Source organism: Dermacentor andersoni, chromosome 2 (genome assembly GCF_023375885.2).
Source record: "Dermacentor andersoni chromosome 2, qqDerAnde1_hic_scaffold, whole genome shotgun sequence".
In the NCBI taxonomy this organism is placed as follows: Eukaryota; Metazoa; Arthropoda; class Arachnida; order Ixodida; family Ixodidae; genus Dermacentor; species Dermacentor andersoni.
The window spans coordinates 126,950,256-126,974,224 of record NC_092815.1 but is presented as its reverse complement, the minus strand read 5'-3'; the positions used below and the strand labels follow the sequence as shown (position 1 = coordinate 126,974,224).

General features: G+C 48.8%; 1 protein-coding gene across 5 annotated transcripts in view; it reads right to left on the bottom strand.

Annotated features, from left to right (window-relative positions):
- Epac (Exchange protein directly activated by cAMP) overlaps window positions 1-23,969 on the bottom strand; it is a 794,549-nt gene that overhangs the window by 307,341 nt on the left and 463,239 nt on the right. For 3 of the 5 annotated variants that reach the window (XM_050187979.3, XM_072286537.1, XM_050187981.3), the window contains one exon: window positions 22,954-23,100. The exons of the other annotated variants lie outside the window; for them this stretch is intronic. In XM_050187979.3, the coding sequence (XP_050043936.1) occupies window positions 22,954-23,100 (147 nt within the window). The remainder of the gene's footprint in view (window positions 1-22,953; window positions 23,101-23,969) is intronic. 5 annotated transcript variants of the gene reach the window in all.

Below are 23,969 nucleotides of genomic sequence, written 5' to 3'. Positions count from 1 at the left end.
GCGAGATTTCCGGGGCCAGGCTGTAGACCGCATCCGCTTGAGAACCCCGTGTGCAGCTCCGTGGACAACGGCCTTCATCATTTTCAACGTTAAACCAGGAATGATAAGCTAAAATAATCTGATGTAACAGAAAACTGGATGTAGGCGACACCATATATCAAGCATGCGATAGTACTTTTGATGCCGCTGGGTTTACAGAAAATTACTTCGTGTGAGACGTACTGCTGCACATCGTCGCCGACGTCCGAAAATACAGGTGTTGCATAGTTAAAGTGCCACCAGATGAAAGGGGAAGACGTGGAACCACCATGTTATGTTAAATCTGTATCTACGAAAGGAAAAAGTCTGTTCAGGAAAACAAAAGGTGCTTTTATCAGAATGAATTGGAGAAATGAACTCACTATCCATAAATACGGAAGTGCTGATGCGAGAATGAGCCTGTGCAACTTGAAGAAGCTAGTACCTCTTTCAAAATCGTAACAGACCGGTTGACAATAAGAAGTGACATCGAGATGTGTTGTGTCACTGGGATTTCGTTGCGTCTGAGAAGGCTATGTCTAATTATACGCTGCCACCGCACCACCAAAACATTTAGCATCGACCCAACAGACCACATTCTTTAATGGTTATATTTCCTCGTTACAATTCTTAACAATGGCTTCTCACCAAAATACAGCTGGCAACCGTTAGCTTATATATGGTCCCTTGTCCACACGTCGTTCATTCATTCACTCCGTACTCGCCGAGACGTTCACTTCTCGCCTTGAATGAACGGAACACAATAACTACAACCAAGACCCACGCACTACAGCGTTGGGTGAACGGATCGGGAGGTGCGAGGGGGCGGCAACGACCGCTATATAGCAACGTGCTCACGTTCCCTTCCCCATCCCACGCGTCAGGCCAGGAGGAGAAAACCCAGCTGCGACCACCGCCTTCTCTCAGCAGCACGCAAACGCGCGTTTAAGATCGAAGGAGCGTATACGGACAAGCCGACGGCGCGCGACCGAAGTGCGATGGCTGTTGTTGCGAGAAGGAGGAGGGTGGGGGGGAAAGCGTGTACCGTTTCAAGAGACGGCGCCGTGCAGTCTCCGGAAGGACGTCGTCATCAGGAGCGCCAGCGGCTGTTGCGCCAGGCTGCGGAGGTGACACAAAGCGACGAACAACTAAAACGTGCACAACACGCGCTCCACCTGAAGATGCGGAGAGGACAGGGAGGAGCGAACGCCCTTGCCTGCGTCTTGTTAGCTTATAGCCCTTGCCGTGCCTCCATAGCTTGTGCCGTGTGGTTCGGTAAAGGTCTCCTGGCATCGACCCACTGAGCTTCCCCTCTCGCGCACTCTTCGGCCGGCTGCTGCTGCTGCTGAAGCTGTTGCTGTCACCGCCGTTCCTACCGGTGTGGCTGCTTCCTCTGTCTCTGCTATGCCACTTCCGGTGCCGCTGAGCCACCATCCTCCCCATTCCATCATGGCACGTGGGGAAGGAACTGCGATTCACAGTGCGCTCCCCTTCGCCGTCCCCTTCCTTCCATAACACCCGGTCATCTATCTGTCTGCCGTCATTATCTTGTTACGCCTAGTATTCGTTTAAAGCGGAACCACCGTGTTTCTCCACCGTAATCGAGCGCTTGCTTGCTGGTCTGGCTGTACCGCGTCCGGCCGTTCGAGGGTCGGGCTAATATTGTTCATCGTCGCGAGGATAAGACGAAATGCGATAGTAGTGTTCGGTGTGCATGGAAAGAGAAAACCGAATGCAGCGCTTCGTGATCACGTCTTACAAGGAAAGAATCGTGTGCAGGTAGCAGAATACGGTTTGCGGCAGGTGAACGTGAGCGCCCATACAGTCGCTTGTTATGGAGATTCGTAAGGTCACCTCTGCTCTCCGGCGCATGTAATTCGACACAGCGTCTCCTGATTCAGGGATCCGAAAACGACGGTTGTTTGTCGATGTGATTGTGCAATAATACGTGCCTGGTCGAATCTAAATTTAATTATGGTGTTTTACGTGCCAAAACCACTTTCTGATTATGAGGCACGCCGTAGTGGAGGACTCCGGAAATTTCGACCACCCGGGGTTCTTTAACGTGCACCTAAATCTAAGTACACGGGTGTTTTGGCTATGGTGTTTGGTTATAGTGGCTATGGTGTTGGACTGCTAAGCACGAGGTCGCGGGATCAAATCCCAGCCACGGCGGCCGCATTTGGATGGGGTGCGGAATGCAAAAAAAAAAAAAAGAAAGAAACATCGTTTACACGTTACATCGTTTGCAGGTGCACGTTAAAGAACTCCAGGTGGTCAAAATTAATCCGGAGTCCCCCACTACGGCGCGCCTCATAAGCAGATCGTGGTTTTGGCACGTATAACCTCAGTATTTAATTTTTAATTTTTGACGATGATGTTGATCGTGGTAGTCACGATCAACAAGTAGAACCAAGAACGCGAGATAACAGTGCGCTAAATGAATGAATGAATGAATGAATGAATGAATGAATGAATGAATCGTTGAACTTAAGGAACGGGGACGGCGCTCAGCCGCTGTTGGCAACACATAAATCAAAACTGCGCAGTAACGGAAGTGCATTTCACAGGACTAAGCACCCGTTTGATACTGCAGGCTTCCTATGTCGCTAAAAGATGTTTGACACAGAGGAGACATACACGTTAAGTCGTGTGAGCCGATGCATTAATAATTCATGGCATTGATATAACGACGAACGGAATGGGTCCTGATTAGAACACAAGCGAAAGGCACTAGTGCACGCAGTATACCTGGAGCCGGATGATCTCTTATGCGCGAGAAGGCGTTTATGAGAATGGTTTCCTGAACAGCGTATACGACCACAATTCCAACGCTTGAGTGTGCAACATGCGAACGAGAGCACAGCGTCATATGCATCCAAGCAAATGGGTACTTGACTACGTTTCCCGCGCGAAACGTGATCGCGCGCGAAACGTGATCGCGCGCACCCTCCATCTGCAGCAGCAGTTTGACGTACTTCATAGAGGTAGGGGAATGCCGAATTTTGCGAATACGGATCGAGTATCGAGGAGTCAACTGGAAAGGCCTATACGTATTTGTGAAAGGAATACTTCTTTCCGCAGACTTGGATGCCAAGCCTGAGTTTAATAGTCCAAAGAAATGGTTTTACTATGACGGACAAAGAATAATTTTTAGACACAAGATTAGTAATCGCCATTAGAAACTCCTCGAATAGCCTCTGAACATCTTTAGAGGAGGAGGAGGAGGAGGAGGAGGAGGAGCAGGAGGAGGAGGAGGAGGAGGAGGAGGAACAAACTTGTCGAATGGCCGGCCTTTTGTCTTCTTAGCCCTTGATGGGTGGTTTACTCATTCCAGGAAACCATGGTCCTACGCTGGTTGCAATCGCGCTTTCGAGAAATGAACCACTTCTGTATAAATTGCAGCTTTACATGATCACAAAATAAATGGTTGCCTCCAAAAGATATACAGTTGTGCAACAAAAAAAAAAAGGAAAGCTGCTGATGGGTTTCTACGCCGTAAACACAACATGTAAAAGGGCCTGTTGCAGGAAAACATCTATGATCGTAGCTTAAAAAAACAAAACGTGTTACATGACCGGACGGCCAACATCACTGTATGACGGACTACAATCAAAGCTCAGAGGTTGTCATGTAGGCTCCCACCAGGAAACAAAAAAAGAAAACTTGCATTATCCATTTTGTTTCTCCATTGCTTCGAAAACTTTAGTCGTCGTTTCAGTTCTGATAATTTGTCATACTTTGTTTAGCAGACGAAGAACAGTACTTTAACAGTCAGTGGTTGCGAAATATTCGGGTAGTTTCAAGTATTCTTGAACACCTATTAGTTGCTGTATGTAAACGAATGCGCATAGTTAGGGTGTAATACTCGATCGATATTCGAACCTTAGAATATGCGCCCATCCCTAGTATTTACGTCATTTCGGCCGGGCTGTACAAAACAGCCAGATGGACAAACAGCACTGCGGCTGTTAAGTTACTGCATACGCATCACGCTCGTAGCGGGTGCAAAGTGTACAGAACTGCATCGCCCGTTTCTTTACTGCACTTTACTTTTAGCGCTTGCGCCAAGCATAAAACAATGACGAGAAATAAAGTGGGCCCATCAGCAAACAAAGCACAGTTATAATAACGGTCCTGTTGCGGAGTAGTGCGAACCATCTTCTATGACGTGGCGGCCGCGGCTACCCTAAAACAATTGAGCAGGCTTTCATAATTTAGGAAACAGTCCGAACGGCATTGACTGTTCTGGCTCCGTAAACCTGCAGGGGTGGCTTGCAGTGACCCTTTATTGGCATGAGTCAATTTACGCACAGTTGAGAGGCGGCGCGCATTGGAGAATACGTCTTCACGTGGTTACCAGCAGAGCGACAAGTCACAGTGAGCAGAGCTCCTTTACTTTTGCCGCGCAAGAACTTACTGCACGGCAACCTACTGTAATTCTCGCAAAGCAAATTCAACCCCTTGAGTCACAAACTATGATCATCCTGGAAGAAATGCGTCAAAGTTACATGGTTGTATTCGCAAACGCTGCAAGCCCAATAGAAACAAATTGAAGGTAGGATGAAACATTGTTTGCTTTCTAGAGATTGACACTTACTGCTGTCAACATCTTTGTACTGACATTACTCAACAAAAATTAAAACTAAACGCCAACGTTTCGTCACCTATTAGGTGGCATCGTCAGTACACGATTTGCCCAAAAGAGCGCATACATCATAATTTTCTACTTTTCTAAGCAGCCGAAACCACCGTAAATCTCTGTTCAGTCAGGAGTCAGTCATGTAGCATTTTATTGTAAAAACGACTGAATCACAGGCTCAAAGCACGTGTACAGATTAATTGCTGGCTGCAAACACTGCGAGGAAGAAAAAAAGTAATCCTTCGTAATTCCTGACCGAACGCACCATGTCCAACATCCCGCCGAACATGGTAGTGCTCTCACCAAAGTGGTCCTGTGTACTTTGCTCCCAACACTGAAGTAACACGAAGCCCCATTGCGTACGCAGAAGGTTCAGTTTGCACGCAACCGCAGTTCTGCGAACTCTGCTTTACGCAACGACGATTTGACGAGAAAATGATAAATATTTAGGCCGGCCCTGCATAAAGGCACGCCGGTTCGAAAGTAGAGCGTAGCCTTTCAAATGTACCTGCTCTCCGCTAGTTTCCTGGCTGCCATTTGAGGACTGGCTTTGCTGCGATGCCAGCGACGCAGAAGATCGAAATTTGCATTAGAATGAGACCCCGTCTCACAAAAACCACGTCGCAATAAGGCAGAGAGTAAAAGAAATCGCTGAAGCGCCCTAGTAGCGCCTACGGTCAAATTCGATTTACTGTGCCGCCTCGCCCAGCGAATTGTGACAATGTGGCTCTCGTTCCAAGGGAGCGATCTCCAATTCAAATGAACACGAGGACACGCGAATTCGGCTAATGCAACTCCTACACGTTCTAGTAGCAGTGTTTACATTAAAAATAAACGAAAAAGAAAAAAGAAATACCTGTACACGCTACATTTCCCTTTCTTCTCTCGAGAAAGGAAGCGCTTCTGCCTCGGATTTACCGCCTAAACACGGAATTATATATGCGTAAAGGAGTTCCTTTCTGAAGATGACGCACTACTGCTTTTTCTGCATCGAACTTGTGCACAGAGCAGATTGAGCGACAGTGCATTTCCTGGAAGGGGCCACCGTGGAGGCACTATGCAAAACGTATAGAGTGCTGACGACGAAGGAATCCCGCAGGGCACTTCGCCCTGTCAAGCGGCTGAACACAGAAAGTCGTTTAACTAACAAAGATTCATCCAGAAAAAGAGACGCCTTGGTTATATTACAATGGAGACTTCGGAAGAAAGAAGTCAATCTTAAATATAAAGACGCCCAATTCTAGAAGGTTACGTAAGCCAGGTAGGGAGACGGGGGGAAAAAGAAAGAGATTGAGCTGACGTGGCGGGATAGGAAGTGTATATGACTGATGGATTTTTTTTTTTTTGTCATCTTAGAATGTTACTATGTTCACCTTTCGTAATTCGCGCAAATATGGAGGATAAACAGTCTGTACTTGCCTGGTATTCTGGTGGGAGATGTTCTATAGCTATGGTGTAACGCACGCACGCACGCAAACAAAAGAACGAGCAAAACAACATTGCTTTCAATTCGACAATCTGTTGAGATGCTTTAACGTAATTTATTGCGCCCTCTTCAGACAGTGTTCTGTACCTGACAACGCATAAAGCTAAAACGGGGAGAACAACCCACCTTCGGCAGTTATTCATGGTTAGGACTACATTAAACGCTATAACCTTATTGATGGATGGATGGATGGATGGATGGATGGATACAACTTTCTTGTACGTCCGGCAAGGTTTACCGCGACCCGGGCTCAGGTCTCCCACGGGGGAACGTCAAAGCCCTGCCTCAACGCCGCCTCACGGGCTTGCTGGACTGCCCACGTCTGGATTCCGAGGTCAGAGCTGAACAGAGCGGCTTATTGAAGATATCTTTTTTTTTTTATAGCCTACGGGAACTTGATAAATAAGTATGCCGACAGCCTGGCATCGGTGGAAGTAATTGCAGTAAAGTCGAAAAAAAAAAGAAAGAAAAGAATGCTTTATCGTTAAATTATTTCCACGTAAAGATTAGATATTTGTTGTGATAAACGTACAGACACACGTTGAGACATGTTAGACAACACCTTTCCCCACACGTATGCACGAAAGCACAAAGAAAGAAGCAAAAATGAGGGGCCTAGTTTCTTGTCAATTTTGTTCTTGTTGCTCTTTTCTTTTCTCTTCCTTGTTTATGCAACATAAATGTTCGTGAGACTTAACAGGTAGCTTCGTACGTCGGAATGACGAAGGCAAACACAGACGGTAGAAAATCACTAAGCAACTTACGCAAGCGCTTCTCGAAACATCATAAACCTCTAAGATAGATTAACGGACCGCAGCTCCTTCGCGGGATTATCATCGCGATTGATACGTTGCCTATTGTGTACTTATCAGCGCCCTTGATTCTTGTCCATGTACCGTACGAGAGAAACCATGTCAGGCTCCAAATTTCGAATGATAGCGTGACTGAGGCGACTCAGCCCACTGACAGAAAATAAAAAAAAAGAAAAGAAACCCAACCTTTGCTTTCAGCGCCTGCCAGTTTCATTCACAGTATCCTACATACAGACGGTTTCACAACGCACTTCAGGCTCGTAGAAAGCCGGTAGTGCTGTCACTGCATAACGTCAGGCACTCGGTAACTCATGTTCACGTGCCTCAAGTGATAACAGAGAGTAAAGCAAGGAAAGGGGCTGGTTGGTGCACGTTCATGATCACCTTGCACAGAGCTTTATAATGGCAAAAAGAGGACAAAGAAGGGAACAAGGAGGCGGACGGACGAAGCGCCAAACTATCAGCTCTTTAATTTTGTTAGAGGACACGTTAATATGCAAAGTAAAGAAAAGGGTGGGGGGCGGACACTGATATGTCACGTGACAATGCGATTGCCAGAACCACATGTACAGTTCAATTGCACCGATTGCGTCCTGCGAATTCGATTTCCGCTTCTCTAAGCGCGATAGAGCGAGTGCTTACGCACTGGTCTCTTTCTTTTTGGATTGGAGAGCTTCCAGTATTTCACGTTCTGTTTTCGTTTTCGCTTTTTCAGTAACTGTGGTCTCGTCTAGCAGCGGCGAGAATTTGCTCTGTTTACAGCGGGCCGCAAAGTTTCTAGGCCCTGTTATGTATGTTGTATAGTAACTTTGCATACCCATTTGTATATTTATACTATTCTCTAACAAACAAAAAAAGAGTTGGTAGTCTTGTGTTTTGTCCCGTCCACGTCCTTATTTCCTTCTTTGCCATCTTTTTGCCAGTATAAAGCTCAGAGCAACGCAATCATGATACTAGAGAACTTTCACATAGGACACAAATGGGTCGGGAGACACTAAGAAAATGCGACGAGATGGAACATATTACGAGTAGGATGGAGCTCGATGATGCAAAACGCGGGTGGTCGGATATATCTGGAAGACGCCTTCGCCCTATGGCGTATATAAAGGATGATGGTGGTGATGATGACGACGCCTATTACAGCGCTCGCCACCGCCGAGTTCGCGAACAACACAAGCTGCGCGTTGTGTCTCGAGTTTGAGCCTCAACCTTGACTAAAGTCGAGAAGGATATGGAAGCGCCGTGGCGCGAAGGCTCCGGTGCAAATCGGCCGTTGTTGCCCCAACGGACGTCCTTCTCTAAAGGATCTTCTTTTCGAGAGGGACGTCCGTTAGGGCATTGTTAGAGCAAAAGACGTCATCTCCCGTCTTCTCTCATCTCACCAAGAGGGAACGACATTCTAGCGGAGAAAATTGCCATGTTCATTTTTTTATTTTTTACAGAATGCATTCCGATCTGAAGAATTCCTTCACGCATAAGATATGACGCATCTCCGCGCCAGCACCGGATATTGCAGTAAGCGAAGCGCTGCAATATGCATTGCTCCTTCTGCGTTAGTACTACTGCACACAGCTCCAATTCGATACGACGCTCACAAAGCAGTGCTGAAGTTATTGTCGGCTACGGAACTCTGCTCTCGTCTGTGGTGCTTACACTCTGTGTGCGATGTGAAATGTCGTGGTGAGCCTTTGCATTCTCTTACCTCCTTCCTCTTTACCTCCTTCTTCTTGTCTTTCCACTTTTTTTCTCGCTCCTATTAAAGCGGATGGGCGTTGTATTCCTTTCAGGATACAATTGCTGGGCTGCTTCATTTTCTGTGTATGTGCGGTGTTTACATCAGTTGCCGTGTTTAATAATAATATTAATAATAATATTAATAATAATAAATAATAATAATAAATCGATAACCAGTGCCTTGTTGTCTATCACCTTGATTTCATTTTTCCTTTTCTTTACAGTACGGGTCAAAACAAAACAATCGCAGTGCCTGTTCACAAAATCGTTACTTTTATGTTCCAGTGGCGTTCGAGGTGACAAACGCGAGTCGCAGCGTGCGTGACCCGATTCCAAAGCAATTTCCCGTCGGCCGGGCGTTAAACTCGCTGACCCCGCCAGGCTGCTGAGCGTGCGCCACGTTCTCTTTCCCGAGTTCTTAAGCTCCTTAACCGGCGAAGGGAGGGATGGGGGACATAAAAAAAAAAAGAGGCAACCACTTCCGCTTCCTATTTCTTCCCTCCCCGCCCCCCCTAAAAATGAAAAGGTGGCTTTCTTTTCAAATTGCCGCTAGCGATTTTGCGGATTTGCCATGCGCAAGCATTCGTTTTCTCGGATAGATAATCCCTCAGGAGCAGCGCAGCATACCAGTTTACTTCCAGCTAAGAGACGCGCCACCGATGAACAAATAGTATTTTGCTTACAGCTGAATAAAACTAGGACAATAGGTGCGCCTCGAGCTGCAGCTTTGTCTCACAGTTCTTTCGTATTGAGGATTGGATTGGATTGGAGACAACTTTATTTATGCCTGCAGTTGGGCGCTCGCGCGCCCCGACGAGGGTCTACGTCATCCTCGAAGTCGCCGTTACTCGGTGCGGGTCCCCGCTCGCCGTTGCCGGCTCGCTGGGTCCGTGCCTTTCGAGCGCCTCGAGGACCTGCTGGACGGCCCAGAGCTGATCGTCTCGGTCGTAGCTCTTCGCAGCTGCCTCGAGCCGCGGTGGGAGTGTGCTTGATTTTGCTTCTTCTGGATATTTAACGCCGTCCCACAAGATGTGCGTGTAGTCTGCGGTCTCCCGCCGGCAGACTCTGCACATATCTGTCGGATATGTCTCGGGGTACATGCGATTCATCAGTCGCGGGCTCGGTAGCGATCCCATCTGGAGCTGTCTCAGTACTACCGCCTCCGCTCGACTCAGTCTCGGGTGCGGGGGTGGGAGAGTCCTGCGAGCCAGGCGGTAGGCCTTCGTGATTTCATTGTAATCCGTCATGCGGTCCTTGGTTCCGAACCACGTCGGACGTCCGTGCAACACCCACCCAACTTAATATACAACAACAGGGCGTGTCTTCAGGGTCACTCTGTCTCTCTTGATTCACCGTAAATATAAGATTTGCCCTGCTAGGTTAAAAGTGAAATGCAAGGATAAGAGTACTCAGCCATTATATACAAAGATATTCATACAGAAATCTAAAGAAATTTTCATCGCAATAAGTTGGCATCCTAAAACAATTAGGCGCTGGAAAACAGAGATCAAAATCCATTTTGGAGACTTCTACAACTTTGCAGGGTCATAAATCATTCTAGTGATTCGTGGCGTATTTTGTATGGATATTTTAAATGAAGAAATAAGTAAATAAGCGTGAATTAATGATTTCTTTATTAAAAAACCGTCACAATGGCCTCAAGGAGAGGATAAGAAAACCACGCCATGCCGCAACCTCTTAAAGGACCCCTCACCAGGTCTGGCTATGTTGAGCTGACAAGCGCAAAGCACACATTGCGTGATAACGATCGTGTCTACAAAGTATTACATAGCTACGCGCCGCGGAAATATCTGAAATTTCGAACCGAACGCCGTTTTCCCTTCTCTTCGCGGCCGCCGCGCTCCAAGCCGGAGGATGACGTACACGTGCTAGTGTGCTACCTACATGTGTTCGCGCAGTGATGTCGTTCGTGGTGACACGTGACTTCGAGAATTATTCAAGCCAACATCTGTTATCTGTGTAATATGTCACAAGAATAGACGAATTAAAGCTTAGAGAAGTAGTAGAACACACAAACCGAACGTCTGCTTGTTCCCACGTCCTGCACTCGCGTGCGCAGACACCGAAACTATGCCATTTTCTAGCGTGTTACAGCGCGGGATCATGCTCTCTGATCCGCTTGTGTCTGCCTCAGCATTCGTGCAGCACAGACTTATACCGCTAGTCAGCTGTCTGCGTGCAGAGCGCGCAAAATCCTGTGCTGCGCGAAACGAGACAATCACAACAGCCCACACGCGACGCCGTCAGCGGAGTGCGCCGCGCCGCAAGAAAGCGCGCAGAAAAAAAAAATGAAGGCGGAGCCCGTGACGCGTGCGTCACGTGATCGTCGAGGTCCGGTATGGGAGAAAGCAGGGAAGGAATTTCCCTTGCGGGGCTAGACGGGGAGAGTGGAGAGAACGTGTATGTTTGCGGTGAAGTTCGCCTCCTGAAATCACGGGTTCGCGACACTGAAATATTTCTATCTTGGTTATTAAAGAGCAGACTTGAAAAATTTTTGCTGCAGAAAGCTCCCTAGACAACAACTTCCAGCGTATAACCAAAATTTGCGATAGGGCCTTGTGAGGAGCCGTTTAAGCGAATAATCGCCGACACGCGGTCCCATATATTCGCACACCTGGGGCGATATACTGTAAAGCTACTTGTAACTGTTTCTTTTTCATTGCTCCAATCAGCCCTCCATGATGGACGAACACATTTTTGGGTCACCCCACTTCGCCTATCTGTCACGTCACGAGTACCGTGAAAACTCCTCATCTGATATGACGTGTACACACTGGTTATGCATGATTAGACGGACAAAACGGAAAATATATATTTCTGATTCTATGCCTTTTTTTTGCCACTAGCCATTCGGGCAGCGCCCACTTTGTCTGTCATGCGACGTCAGAAAACTGCCAAACCTCACCACGTCTAAGTGACGTGTGCGCATTAAGGATGTCGAAGGAAACTGAATGCTTAGCGGAATAACTAGAGAGTGCCCCGTTCCAAAAGGAATAGCCCGCCAATCGTTCTAGCACTGGCTACTCAGGGCTGCCGGGAGAATGGATTTGAGTATAATCAGAGAGAGTTTGCGTGGCAGCATAACATTGTCGAGCCCTCTCGGCACGCATGAGACGTTGCTCTGCCAACTCTTCTTCGCTAAGGATTCGTTTTAGCGGCACTTTTCATCTGCCATTCTGATTTTCGACCAGCCACCGATAGCTAGGTCAGGGGAAGCTGGCAAGTAGCGAACGCCGGCACCACCCCTCTCATTCGTTTATCTACTTTCACAGCTCTATTGTTCAACCTCGCTGAATGCCTCCCCATTTCTGCGCGGGATCCTCGCCCCTTGTCAGCCAGTTCGATAACAAAAAAGTTACCGACGATTACGATACTACCTAATACGAAATTTGAGCACAGTTCTATAGGTGTTTTCATTTCGCGATATACTGGCTGGCGCGGACGATATTTCTCGCGCGGCACCTTAAAAATGGAGCGAAGTGCGGCGCAACTGCCTCGCTAATCTGGAGATGGCGAGAGCCAGCGCGTGGCTGACGCGTGGGCGCGATTCTCAGCAACAGCCACCGACGGACCTCCCAGACCACGCACGCTACTCGGGCGCCATCTCGTAGACATCGTCGCCGCACTACGTTTTTCTTCTCACGCTTTCGCCATACCTTCCTCTGTTTTTCACCTTATGGTTCCCGTGCACCCTGCTCTCCGCTTTCCTTCTCGTGTCTTTCATCCCCTCTGCACTCCGCGTTCGCTTTCATCTTTCGCTGTGCTCGTTCGTTCGGTTGCGCCGAGGTAGGACCCCGAGGGACGCCGACGCACCCCGCAAGAACGGGCGCCTGAGAGATGTGCTCTAAACCTGTCAAGGTAGTGTAAGAGTTGGGGTCGGGCATGAAATAAGTGGTAGCTGGCCCATACCGTCGTGCGACTCATTCACGCTGAGGACGTTGTTGAAGGGAGGGACTTGTTCTCATCGAGAACGAGGAATATGGGATTTATTTACAATATCTACATGAAGGGTGGAGAACGTTACATTTCACCAGTCTAGCATGACTGAAAAAGAAAGCCCACCGAACAGCTGAGAACGTGCTTAAAAACCCTCTGTCGACGCTGCTTAAAAACCCTCTGTCCTCCCTATATCCCTAGGTGAGGGAAAACTGCCGTTCAACCTTCGTCCAATAGGAGCGTCCAAAGTCATCGTAGTCGACCCGCTTATGAGGGGGAGGGTTCACAAACTCACTTCCGCACTTTGGTTTCACTGAACACACCGAGGGGAGTGGATCGTCGTAGACAGGGTTTGATACGCTTGACCCAAGCAGGCGCCTCTTGATCCCAGAGCTAAGCCCGCAGCTAGCCGCTGCGTCTGTCCATTGACTGTGACGACTTCTGGGGCCCGTGTGAAAGCACCGAGTTTTCTTGTTCCAAGCAAACCCTGAAGGCGACAGCGAATCAACTAACAATGCTCGGTCCGCCGAACGTGGCTAGACATGTCGGCGCCGTTGGGCTGTCAAGGAGGCGCATTGTTGTCTTTACAAAGCGAGTCGTAGCAGCGGCCTGGGAAGAGTTCGAAGGTCGCTTCTCCGAAGATCCCTACTCCCGCAGGTCGATCGAAACAAGTGCAGCGGGCGGTGAAAGGTTTGCAGTTCAGTAACCCTGCAGGCCGATCGTAACAGTAGGCAACGCTATTCGCTTTCAAAGCAAACAAAGGTAACCTTCTATACACTAGTGGAGCGTTTGGTTGGGTTGTTGAAATAACGGTGCGGGCACTGCCTGATGGTTGCGTCGGTGGTTACGTAAGTTTGATGCCAGGGGATTGGAATAAAAACAGATTGAAATAGTTTTACGCTATGGGTTCCCTGCATTTCTTGATGACGATGTAACTACAGGCGAGGTTAGCCTACCAGACTTGGACCGGAAACTGCGCCCTTAATATGACGTACTGAACGCTCTTTCTAATTGCGTATTGGCAAGCATTGCACATCACGAGTAATAATGTTACCCGTTCTCTCTGGCCACTGCATACGAAATCAATACCGGATTGTCGCCTCCGCACCCCGTTTGCATTTGCGGATGTAAATAAGGAGATACCTTTTACCACTCAAGCATAGCATGGACGTATGCATATCCCCACACATGCACGCACGCACACGCAGACTCACTCACTCACTCACTCACTCACTCACTCACTCACTCACTCACTCACTCACTCACTCACTCACTCACTCACTCACTCACTCACTCACTCACTCACTCACTCACTCACTCACTCACTCACTCACTCACTCACTCACTCAGTGGATGCAAATGAAAGCTGAGGAAATCCGAAAGTTCCTTCAAGAAGGAACTTGTGCTTGAAGTGGCCAGCAGAAAGTACGATGGAGCGTAGTTTCCGCAACCAAGCAAGAATACGGCGCCCGCGCGTACATAGAGAGCCGCAATTCGCTGCAGCACATTTCGATCGCTCCGATTGGCACGGTGCTCTTTCTCGTTCGGCGACGTGCCACAATGCGACGTGCCACAATGCGACGTGCAACGCAGTCAGCAGTAGGAGAGCACGGCGACAGAAGAAGCGGAGGAGCGAGACGCACGGCGGTTGTAGAAGGAGAAGCAGGCCGCGGTTCCACGAGAGTGACGGAATCGACGTGCGCACGCCGGAAAACGGTCGATCGATCAGGCCGGTCGGGCTCGAGAAGTGGGCGCGTGCCAAGATGATCCGCCCTTGCGTTAGAAGCGGCAGCCGAGGCTTCGCCCGGGTCTTCTTCGCAACCAAGGTACTAGTTCTGGTCCGAGAAGCAACGAAAAGATAAAGGCGACTTGGCCTCCCACTTCCTCTTCTTCTCTCCCGCCCGTCACCTTCCTCCGTTAGCCCCACGCGACCAATGCAGGACACGGGCAAAGATGGAGGGTCGCAGAATATCCCATCAGATCAAGGCAAAAAAGAAAGAGGGAAAAGGAGCTCGGGAGAGGGAGAACCAGTCAGCTACGAAACGAGGAGCAATGACAGCGAGTGCGCATCCAGCGCGATCTTCGACGATCGTTCCCCTCTCTTTCTCTCTCTCTTTGCACCGACTGGCGACGCCGATCGGTCTCAGATTTAGCGTCTCTTTTTCGTATACGCGCGACTGTCGCCGTTCGCGTGCCAGTGAAGAGGAGAGGGAGGAGGGGAGAGGGGGAGGTGAACGCGGCCCGACTCTTCACGTCCGAATGGTCCGACATCCTTCGTTGAACCCGTTCCCGTGGCGTCCTATACGTAAATAGGCGCAGGAGGGTGGCTTCTGCCCAGTGCTGTTGTTTTTGCTCTTCTGGCGTTCTCGCCATTCGCTCCCGTATTGGCCGGACCGCATACACACTCCTTACTTCCCGGGTCGTTGTGACCCCCACCCACCCTCCTTTCTCCGCAATGTCCACTAGCGCAGCAACGGTGGCCTACTCTCTGCACGTTCAATTTCTCCGGCCGTTCTTGGGTTTTCCGGACGGTCACTGAAGGGTTGACCTTTCTCTGCAATGCCAGCTCTACTTAGTGTCCGCCTATTCCACCCGTCTCTGCCCATCGAAACTCTCATCTCCATCTACATCCCGCTAGCACACCGAGAAGAACACGTCGCCTCATTTCCTGTGCCGCGGCACTGAAATGGCGACCGAGTTGGCCGCTTCCTGGCGGGCGTATGTATAGTCTTCGTCTCTTAGCACAGCGCTGTCGTGCGTGAGAAGCGAGCGCACGCCCTGTCTAACGATCGAGCTATATACCTAAGCGTGACCCTTTTCAGCGTACCTCGTTCTACACCCACTCCCACTTTCATGCACGACGCCTCGGCTCCAGCGTTCCTTGACGTGATAGCATACATAGCGGAGGAGGAGGGAGACGCGATGACAGCCTCCGGAAGTTTCCTCCCTGCAAGGGGTTGTTGTGGGCACGCGTATGGTGGCATATTTTGGGTGTATGGGTTAGTTTTTGCGTGATTCGGCAACGCTCGGCTGCGTGTCTCGATCCCTCTGACTGACGATACGCACCGCCGTCATACGGAGAACAAATTAGATCCGACGGAAGCGACCCTTTTGGGTCAGGGGTTCCTGCGCGATGCCTTGACCTAATTGGACTTGGAAGACATCACGAGCACGCGGAGGGTCGTCGACGAAGTTAGTCTGAGTAACGAGACTGAGTGTCCCCGCTGAGGAGCAGCAGACACACCACTGTGACGTCAGAATCGCTTCGAAGTACATTTATAAATGCCTAGACGTATGAGCTCCTTCTCACTGCCCGCTTCCTCCACTACCACTCCCCCCTCTCTTTCTTTTTTTTTTGTTCACAAGACCGTGGTACGCATAAATTTGTTGCTCCATTTACGAATAGTTTGACGCATGGTACGGAGACGCCCACGCAACCAGCATGCAAATTGATCGCTTAAAATTAATATAACGGTGCAGGTCGATTAAGGAGTTGGCACATTTACCAACTTTGTCAAAAATTTAGCGAAGGACGCTCGAAAAAGTTTACCGATGATACACCGTGATGTTTACGAGAGCTGCAACACACACACACGCGCGCGCACACACACACACACACACACACACACACACACACACGCACGCACACACACACACACACACACACACACACACACACACACACACACACACACACATATATATATATATATAGTCATATCATAAGATGCCAACAAACACTGACACCACGGAACACAGGGGGAATTGCTCGTGCTTTGGAAATGAAGTGAAGAAACAATAAATCAAACGAAATGAAAGTGGACGAAAAAATCAACTTGCCGCAGGCGGGGAACGACCCACAACCTTAGCATTTCGCATGCGATCCTCTACCAATTGAGCTATTGGTAGCTACCAATTGGAGCTACTATTGCAGCCATTGCAGCTACTATTGGAGCTACCAATTGGTAGAGCATCGCACGCGAAATGCGAAGGTTGTGGGTCGTTCCCCGCCTGCGGCAAGTTGATTTTTTCATCCACTTTCATTTCGTTTGATTTATTGTTTCTTCATTTCATTTCCAAAGCACAAGTAATTTCCCCTATGTTGTCCTTGGTGTGTGTTTGTTGGCTTCTTACGATACGACTAATAAAAATCGGGCTCCTCGGTTAACCCCTTTTGTTCTTGTTTATATATATATATATATATATATATCCCGTTAGGAAAATTGAGTCAGCTAACCAGGTGAGAATCTCGAAGATAATATGCAGTTTAATAATATGCAGTATGCAGTAATATAATAATAATATAATAATAATATAATATAATAATATGCAGTATGCAGTCAATCAACAGAAACTGCGGTGCAACTGCCAATTCAGCGACCGCCCTCATAGACCAAAAAACGCCAGCGATGACATTGATTATGGGAGCCTCAAGAGTTGCCATCATGCTGTTGCAGCACTGATGAAACATCACGAAAGACAGGATCGCTTCCTACGAGAGCATTGCGGTGGCGATTCCAAGTCATCGGAAATTTTAACCCTGTATTGGAAAATGACCGTTTTAACTCATGCGCCAAATATGTCGTAGGTATATAGTACTTGGGGCTAAAGACAAGCGGCGCTTCGAGAGCCCGTATCTGTAACAGTGCAGTTAATATTGAGGATAGACGCCCGCAAATTAACTGTAAATCAACTAAATTCGAAGGATATGGTGCCCCAAATAAAACAAAAAAAGTTAGTTCAATTAAGATTTTTTTCTACTGATAAGCACAGTTGATTTAGTCGAGGTTATGTTGCCTTGAACTGACGTATCTATGGATGTAATTAGCACACTTATCGACAGTAGCCAAGGTCAACCGATCCCAACACAAATCTCAATAAAGCTTTATCAATTCACATGGCAGAATGAAAGCTTCGCGAGCCGAATGAAACGAGGTCAGAGGTTGGCTTGAAAGCGATGCTACATATACGCTGCCTAAAATACATCTACAGCATACAGGACGTTGCAGCAATTAACTTAAACAAAAGAGCCGCATAGAGCTTTTGCCTATAGGCGGGCGGCGTCCTCGGTGCAGAGAGCTGTGGGCCCTGGCCATCCGCCGCGCCCTGTCCACTGGCATGAACGTAACCGAAAATAATTTGAAGAATCATAGGTGATCCTGCTAGATAACCTTTCGACGAAAGTGTATTTCATTCCACCTGACCACCCACATTTCTTGGGCTGAATATTCGTTTCTAAATTTTGCTTATGTCATTTTTCAAGCAATTTACCCGTAACCTAAGGTTTGTTCCGGAATGCGACCCCCAATAATACGTAACACAAGATGAGCTCGCCAAGAATTTAGTAGCTCAGATAGATTCGAAATTTGGGCAAGCTTATGATGGATACATTAAGAGAGAGAGAGAGAGAATGAAGAGGAAAGGCAGGGAGGTTAACCAGATATGAGTCTCCGGTTTGCTACTCTACACTGGGGATGGGGGATAGGGGTTAGAAAGATGACAGAGAGGAAAACGCTAAAAAAAAAGGAAAAAAGAAAGAAACACGCACACATAGAGACACACACACACAAAAGGCGTTCCAGTTAAAGTCGTTCACACAGGCCGGTAGATCGCAAGAAGCGCAAAAGCGCTTGCACGGCCTTCTTCTGTGACGGTAGGTCCTTCCGATGTTGTAGAATTCTTTTTTCGGATAGCGATACATTAAATGACAAATAGCGCAAAGGACACAATGTAGGACAAAGAGAACTTCAGAAGACGCCCGAGCTGCTTCACTCGCTACTGTGTTTTATGAAGTAAAAGGAAGTTCACTTTATGTGTACACCAGCGCAGTGAGATTCGAGTGAAACTGGCACTTAAAAGAACGCCGTACACTAAGAAACAACTTTCTGCGTAACTTTGAAACTTGGTCGCCCAGACACCTTTTCTCTTCAACTTTTTCTTTTTATTCTTGGGTGCCTAAAAATTCGTTCCGCGTTCATGAAGCTTGACGAATGGGCGTGTCGTCGTGTTTAATCATGCGAAATTGCTCGGGGGAACACGAAACTTTGAACTGTTTTGTTAGCTTGTAAATGCGTTCTTCGCGCGGCTGTCGTTGCAACTTCTGAAGGATTAACTCGCGTCTTGAACGCATATACATTAGCAAAGCAGGCAAAACAGCCCATTCGGTCAAATGTCTGCACGTCCGGCGCGATATACAAGAAATATTTGCGGAAATGAGCGTTGTCTTCCGAGGTGCCAATTAAATAGATGCCGCATTACTCAGACGCCCTGGTCATTTCTTCGAATCATCCTATCAAGATTTTTTTTTTTCTTAAATATCGGCGAGAACCACAAGCGACTGCAGACTCATTATTTTCTAAACCTGCAAGACGCAATAGAAGCTTAAGTAGGCAGGCAGGCTTCGATTACGCAAGAGAAGGAAATATGAATCCCTGCTTTCATATAAGAAAGAGCCTCGGCGTAGGGCAAGAAAGCAGAACTCCAATTTGCACCCAAGTTAACGGAGCGCGTAGAGGAAAACCGTGAATGGAACACGATATATAGCATTCATCCCTAGGCGCTATCTCGGTCCACTGTCTATATATTGTTGCGCGCTAGAGGGGGTTGCGTCACTACTACCGCGCAATGACGTCAGCATCGGCGCTTTCTCGGTTGGGAGAGTGGCGCTCACGCGGTCTTGAAATCAATTCGCTATCCTCCGGCGATCATGCGAGAACGGCGACGTGGGGAAACGTCGCGTCTTTTACTCGTTGGCACCATACGCGCCCACATACCCTCCCCGTTAGTCGTTGACGCACCGAGCGTAGTAGCTCTTCGTATTTATTTCCTCTCCGATTGCCTCATTTTTGCCTCGCCATTTCGCTCGCCGGAAGCTGTCCGCGACGGTGTTTTTCAAAATTTTTAGCTCGTCAAGACATTTTGGCTCGCCCACACGCCATTCATGGAGGATTAAGAGGGCGATTTGGTTTTCTTTCAATAAAAAACGAACGTAGAGAAACTGACGTTAAGTTAGAGCACGAGCTATAGTTACACGTCTTCAGCTGTCACAACGACATTGACGGTTCCTGTCACTCGCACTCTAGGATAACTGAAAAAAAAAAAAAAGAAAAACAGTTGACGTTCTATGCTTGAAATAAGGGCGCTGCAGACTGGCGTGGTTATTACCGCAGATGCCACAGATATATTTGTATGTAAACCCTGTTTAATGTCTTTGATTTGAATGAGAATGATGACGACGGCGCAGCTTCACACAGGTCATTGTGGATGACCCCACCAGGTGGCTCTTTTTCGTTCTTTCCATAGTCGATAGACGATAGTCACCGATTGCGCATGTATAGCGCAGTTCGGTATTCGAACGCATTCGGAGAGCTCCGGCGATCCGGGTGCTGCAGTTTGACAAACACTGGCCACATGCCGGACAGACGCATAACGCCTGTTGCAGACGTCGTGGATATTGTGTGGCAAGGCAAGTCATGCGGCAGACTGCGTAATTATCGTTCGTTCGCCCGCAAAACTACGAACTTTGTGTTTTTGGAGACTATTTCAAGTAATTTTACTCCTTTATAGAAGCGTGATGCTTATACATGTTCGTGCGTGTTCCTCTGCCACTTTCTGTGGCTTCCTGGACTCGCGTGCAGAAATTTGTACGTTTCCCTTGTCCTTGGCAGAATTTTGGGTTTTTTCCGTGTTGTTTTGGGATTTCATTTCGTTTATCGTGCGACGAGGAGCAGCCGGTGAGGTGTTAGCCTCCCCTCTACTGTCACGTGAATAATAAAAAAAAGTACTTTCAATCCTCACGAAAGAAATTTCAGAAGACGTTACTGTTACGGCAGGTGGTTATCGATCCGGCTCTTTGCGCATCTTGACCTGCTTCTGCTTCTTCTGCACGAGAGGTACGCAGACAGTGCACATATTTATACTGACGGTTCCACAAACATCCAGTGTTCTTCCGGTGCTGCAGTCGTCCCAGAAAGAGGTATTACCATCAGCTTTAGGACTGACCACCCAACGACATCTACATCTGCGGAACTAGCTGCTCTTCGAGCTGCACTTTGTTTTGTCAATCGGGAACCACCTCGACAATGGTCAATTTTCAGCGACTCAAAGGCAGCCCTACAATCTGTACTATCAGCTCTGCGTCGCGGGCCATCTGAACAGCTCGTATTCGATATTAGATGCCTACTTCATACATCACATGAGAAAGGACATCACGTGACGTTTCAGTGGCTGCCAAGTCACTGCGGCGTCATCGGAAATGAAGACGCCGATAAAGCCGCTCGGACAGCTCTTGAAGACACACAGGAAGAGGCCATACCACTTTCACGTTCCGACGCAGCCAGCAGACTTCAAGTGCTTGCACAGGAGATCACGCTCTCTCTATGGTGCACACCAAGCAGCCAGACCAACCGCGGCGATCATCAACACGACCTGCCCTCCTTGATGCATCTCTGTATGCCAACCGGACTCCGCCGAAGTGAGGCCACCCTGCTTTATCGCTTATGGCTAGGGGTGGCCTTCACGAAATCTTACTCGTTTCGCATTGGAATGGCCGACAACGCTCTCTGCAATGCCTGTCTTTGCGAGGAGACGCTGGAACACATTCTGTGCGACTGTCCTGAATATAATGTTCAGAGACAGTCCATGGCGTCCGTTCTAGCGCACCTTGACAGTAGACCATTGTCAGTTGCAACCATTTTCACATATCGCCGACTGAAGACATCGCAGCTGAAGGCGACGAAGGGACTACTTCGGTTTATGAAGGATACGGGCTTGGACAAGCGACTGTGACAGTGATGTCACGTACCACACAAGAGTGACAGACTGTAACCAACGATGTGTGTGCCGTGTTATGTGCCCTCTATCTCTTCTCCCCATCTTTCATCCCCCCCATCCCCCTCCCATGTGTAGGGTAGCAAACCGGTTAGGCAAAACTGGTTAACCTCCCTGCCTTCCTTCTCCACTTTTTCCTTCCTTCCTTGACCTGAGCGAGGGCCTGCTTCTGCGGCCACGTACGTACGTGCTATGTGTGCGTGTGTCAAGGCGTAATAACATTTTTGCCGAAAGTTCAATAGCTATTCTGCTAGTGGACGTGTTGAGCGAATTTCTATGGTCTTATCTCTCAGGGCGCTTATAATGAAACCATGACGTTTACGTACCAGTAAACCAACAACAAAAAAGTTCTACTGATGTGTTCTTAATTTCTTTCTCTCTTTCTTCTTTTCCTTTCCGCTTGGTAGCAGATTACGGCGCAGTCAACATTCGCTGCTTACGGGAAATCTAGCGCCAGCTATATTATTAGTCACAAGAATACAGATTCTTCTTCTTTTCTTTTTTTTTTACCTTCTCCAAGCTCTTACTTAATCCTCGAAACGGATGAGGTAATGGGACTACGGCTGTAGTAATCTGATGAGATTCGGCACACTTGATCAATAGCATAAAATGCAATTGAATGTATCTGTTTGAAATCTGTAGTAATATATAACAAGACATACAGCGATACAACTACATACAATAAAAAAGAAATAACGTGGAGCATAAAATAGTCACATAGAAGTCTAGACTACTGTCGTATAATGTGCTAGCAAACTTTATGAAAGTAGGCGTCTTAATGGTAAATACGGCTGCGCCCCTATGGACGCCGCTAAGATCTTAAGAGCGAAATTGAGCATTTCACTTTAGCTTCTCTTCGTTTTCCAAAACAAGCGTGCCATCTGCCCAACTTGACTGTCACTTTACCCAACGGCCATCTTGGAAACGCCTTTCGTGTTCCGATGTTATGATGTCTGAACTAGTTTCTCAAAATTGCCGCGGTTCCGACAATCGTAACGTTCGGTGAATGCTGTGCGCTACGGGAGGCGACGAATGGACGACTGGTCAGCCATGACAAGCCGTTTTCCGGCGACCATCACATGGGCGTTCTTTACCTGATCTGACTGACAGCGGGCGTGTCGCCAATTATCGAACGTAATTTTGAGACGCTGCATTTGTGCAGGTGGTTACATCTGTTCAACTGCAGCTGGGAGTGGCGGGGGTGTACAGCGGAACCCCACTACCAGCAGCGACCGACGAGCACGCTGCCTGGTGTCAGCCGGGCGCGCACACCGTTTGGAACCAGGAGGCGCGGTCCCCTTAGCGCCTACGCCACAAAAACGTCACTCACTACACACGCCCGTTTCAAGGTCAAGGCCGAAGCACTAGCATCGGCTCGTAGCGGGCGCTCTTCGGAGGAAAGAAAGAGCCAGCAAGAGGGGGGAAAATACGGGAAGAGAGAGAGAGAGAAAGCGAACAAAAGAGGGCGGGCTCACCTCCCAGATGGATCGAAAGTCCCTCTGCTCGATCCTCAGCAGCTCGCAGTACTCGTTGGTGACCACGGTGGCACTGTGCGGGCTGTTGTCGAGCACGGACTCGCCGAACGCGGTGCCGATGCCCAGCGTACACAGTGTCACGGAGTCCTGCACGACAGCACGCCGCCGGCAGTGAGCAGCAGCGTCGTGGCAAAGGAACGGCGCCGCGAAGGATCCACCATCGCCCGCCCGCGGGCCTCACACAGAAACGCGCGCCGCGCACGACGACAGCGCTGGAGGAGGCGGCGTCGAGGGCAGAGCGCGCGCCGTTCGCGAGTGTTACAACACGAGAAGAAGAGCGCTTGCCTCGCCTCGCTCGGCTTTCGCGCACCCCGCCCCCCCTCCTCCCTCCCCCGAGGCGCGGGAGTCCCGTGGCTCCCCGGCGTTCGTAACCCCCCCCCCCCCCCTCTTCCACCACTCCCCCCTCTACACTCTTCGTACGCCGCGCTGCGCGTTTCTCCTCCTCTGTCGTGGAAGGAACGCTTTTCCTTCGAGACCCGCTCCTCGCTGGACGTTTTGGCGAGGAAGGAAACGCGTGGGTGAAGGAGTAAGGTCGTCTGCTTCTAACCAACATCCTCCTCCTCCCCCGCCTTTTTTTTTTTCCTTCCCGCGCAAGGATCGGCGCAAAGGGAAGTAGGGAGAAGCGATGCCAGCGCCGCCGTTTCCGACGAGCGGTGCGCGAACGAAGCGTGCTCCAAAATAGAGGCGAAGAGCGCTTTGACGCGAATGCCGCTTCGGGACACGCACATAGAGCTAGGTTGAGGTGAACGGAAAGAAAAAAAACATGAATTTGTACGGCCCACATAATACGAAAAACCCAAAGCGGCTGTGCTTTGTACTAAAAAAAAGAGAAAAAAAAAACGTTGAGGAACGCGCGCAGGCCGCAAGAAATGTTTTGAGACAGAACCAACCCTCGTACGCCGCGTAATCTGCTGATGGAGGATGTTTTGAAATGCGATTTCCTTCTTCGAGAAAGG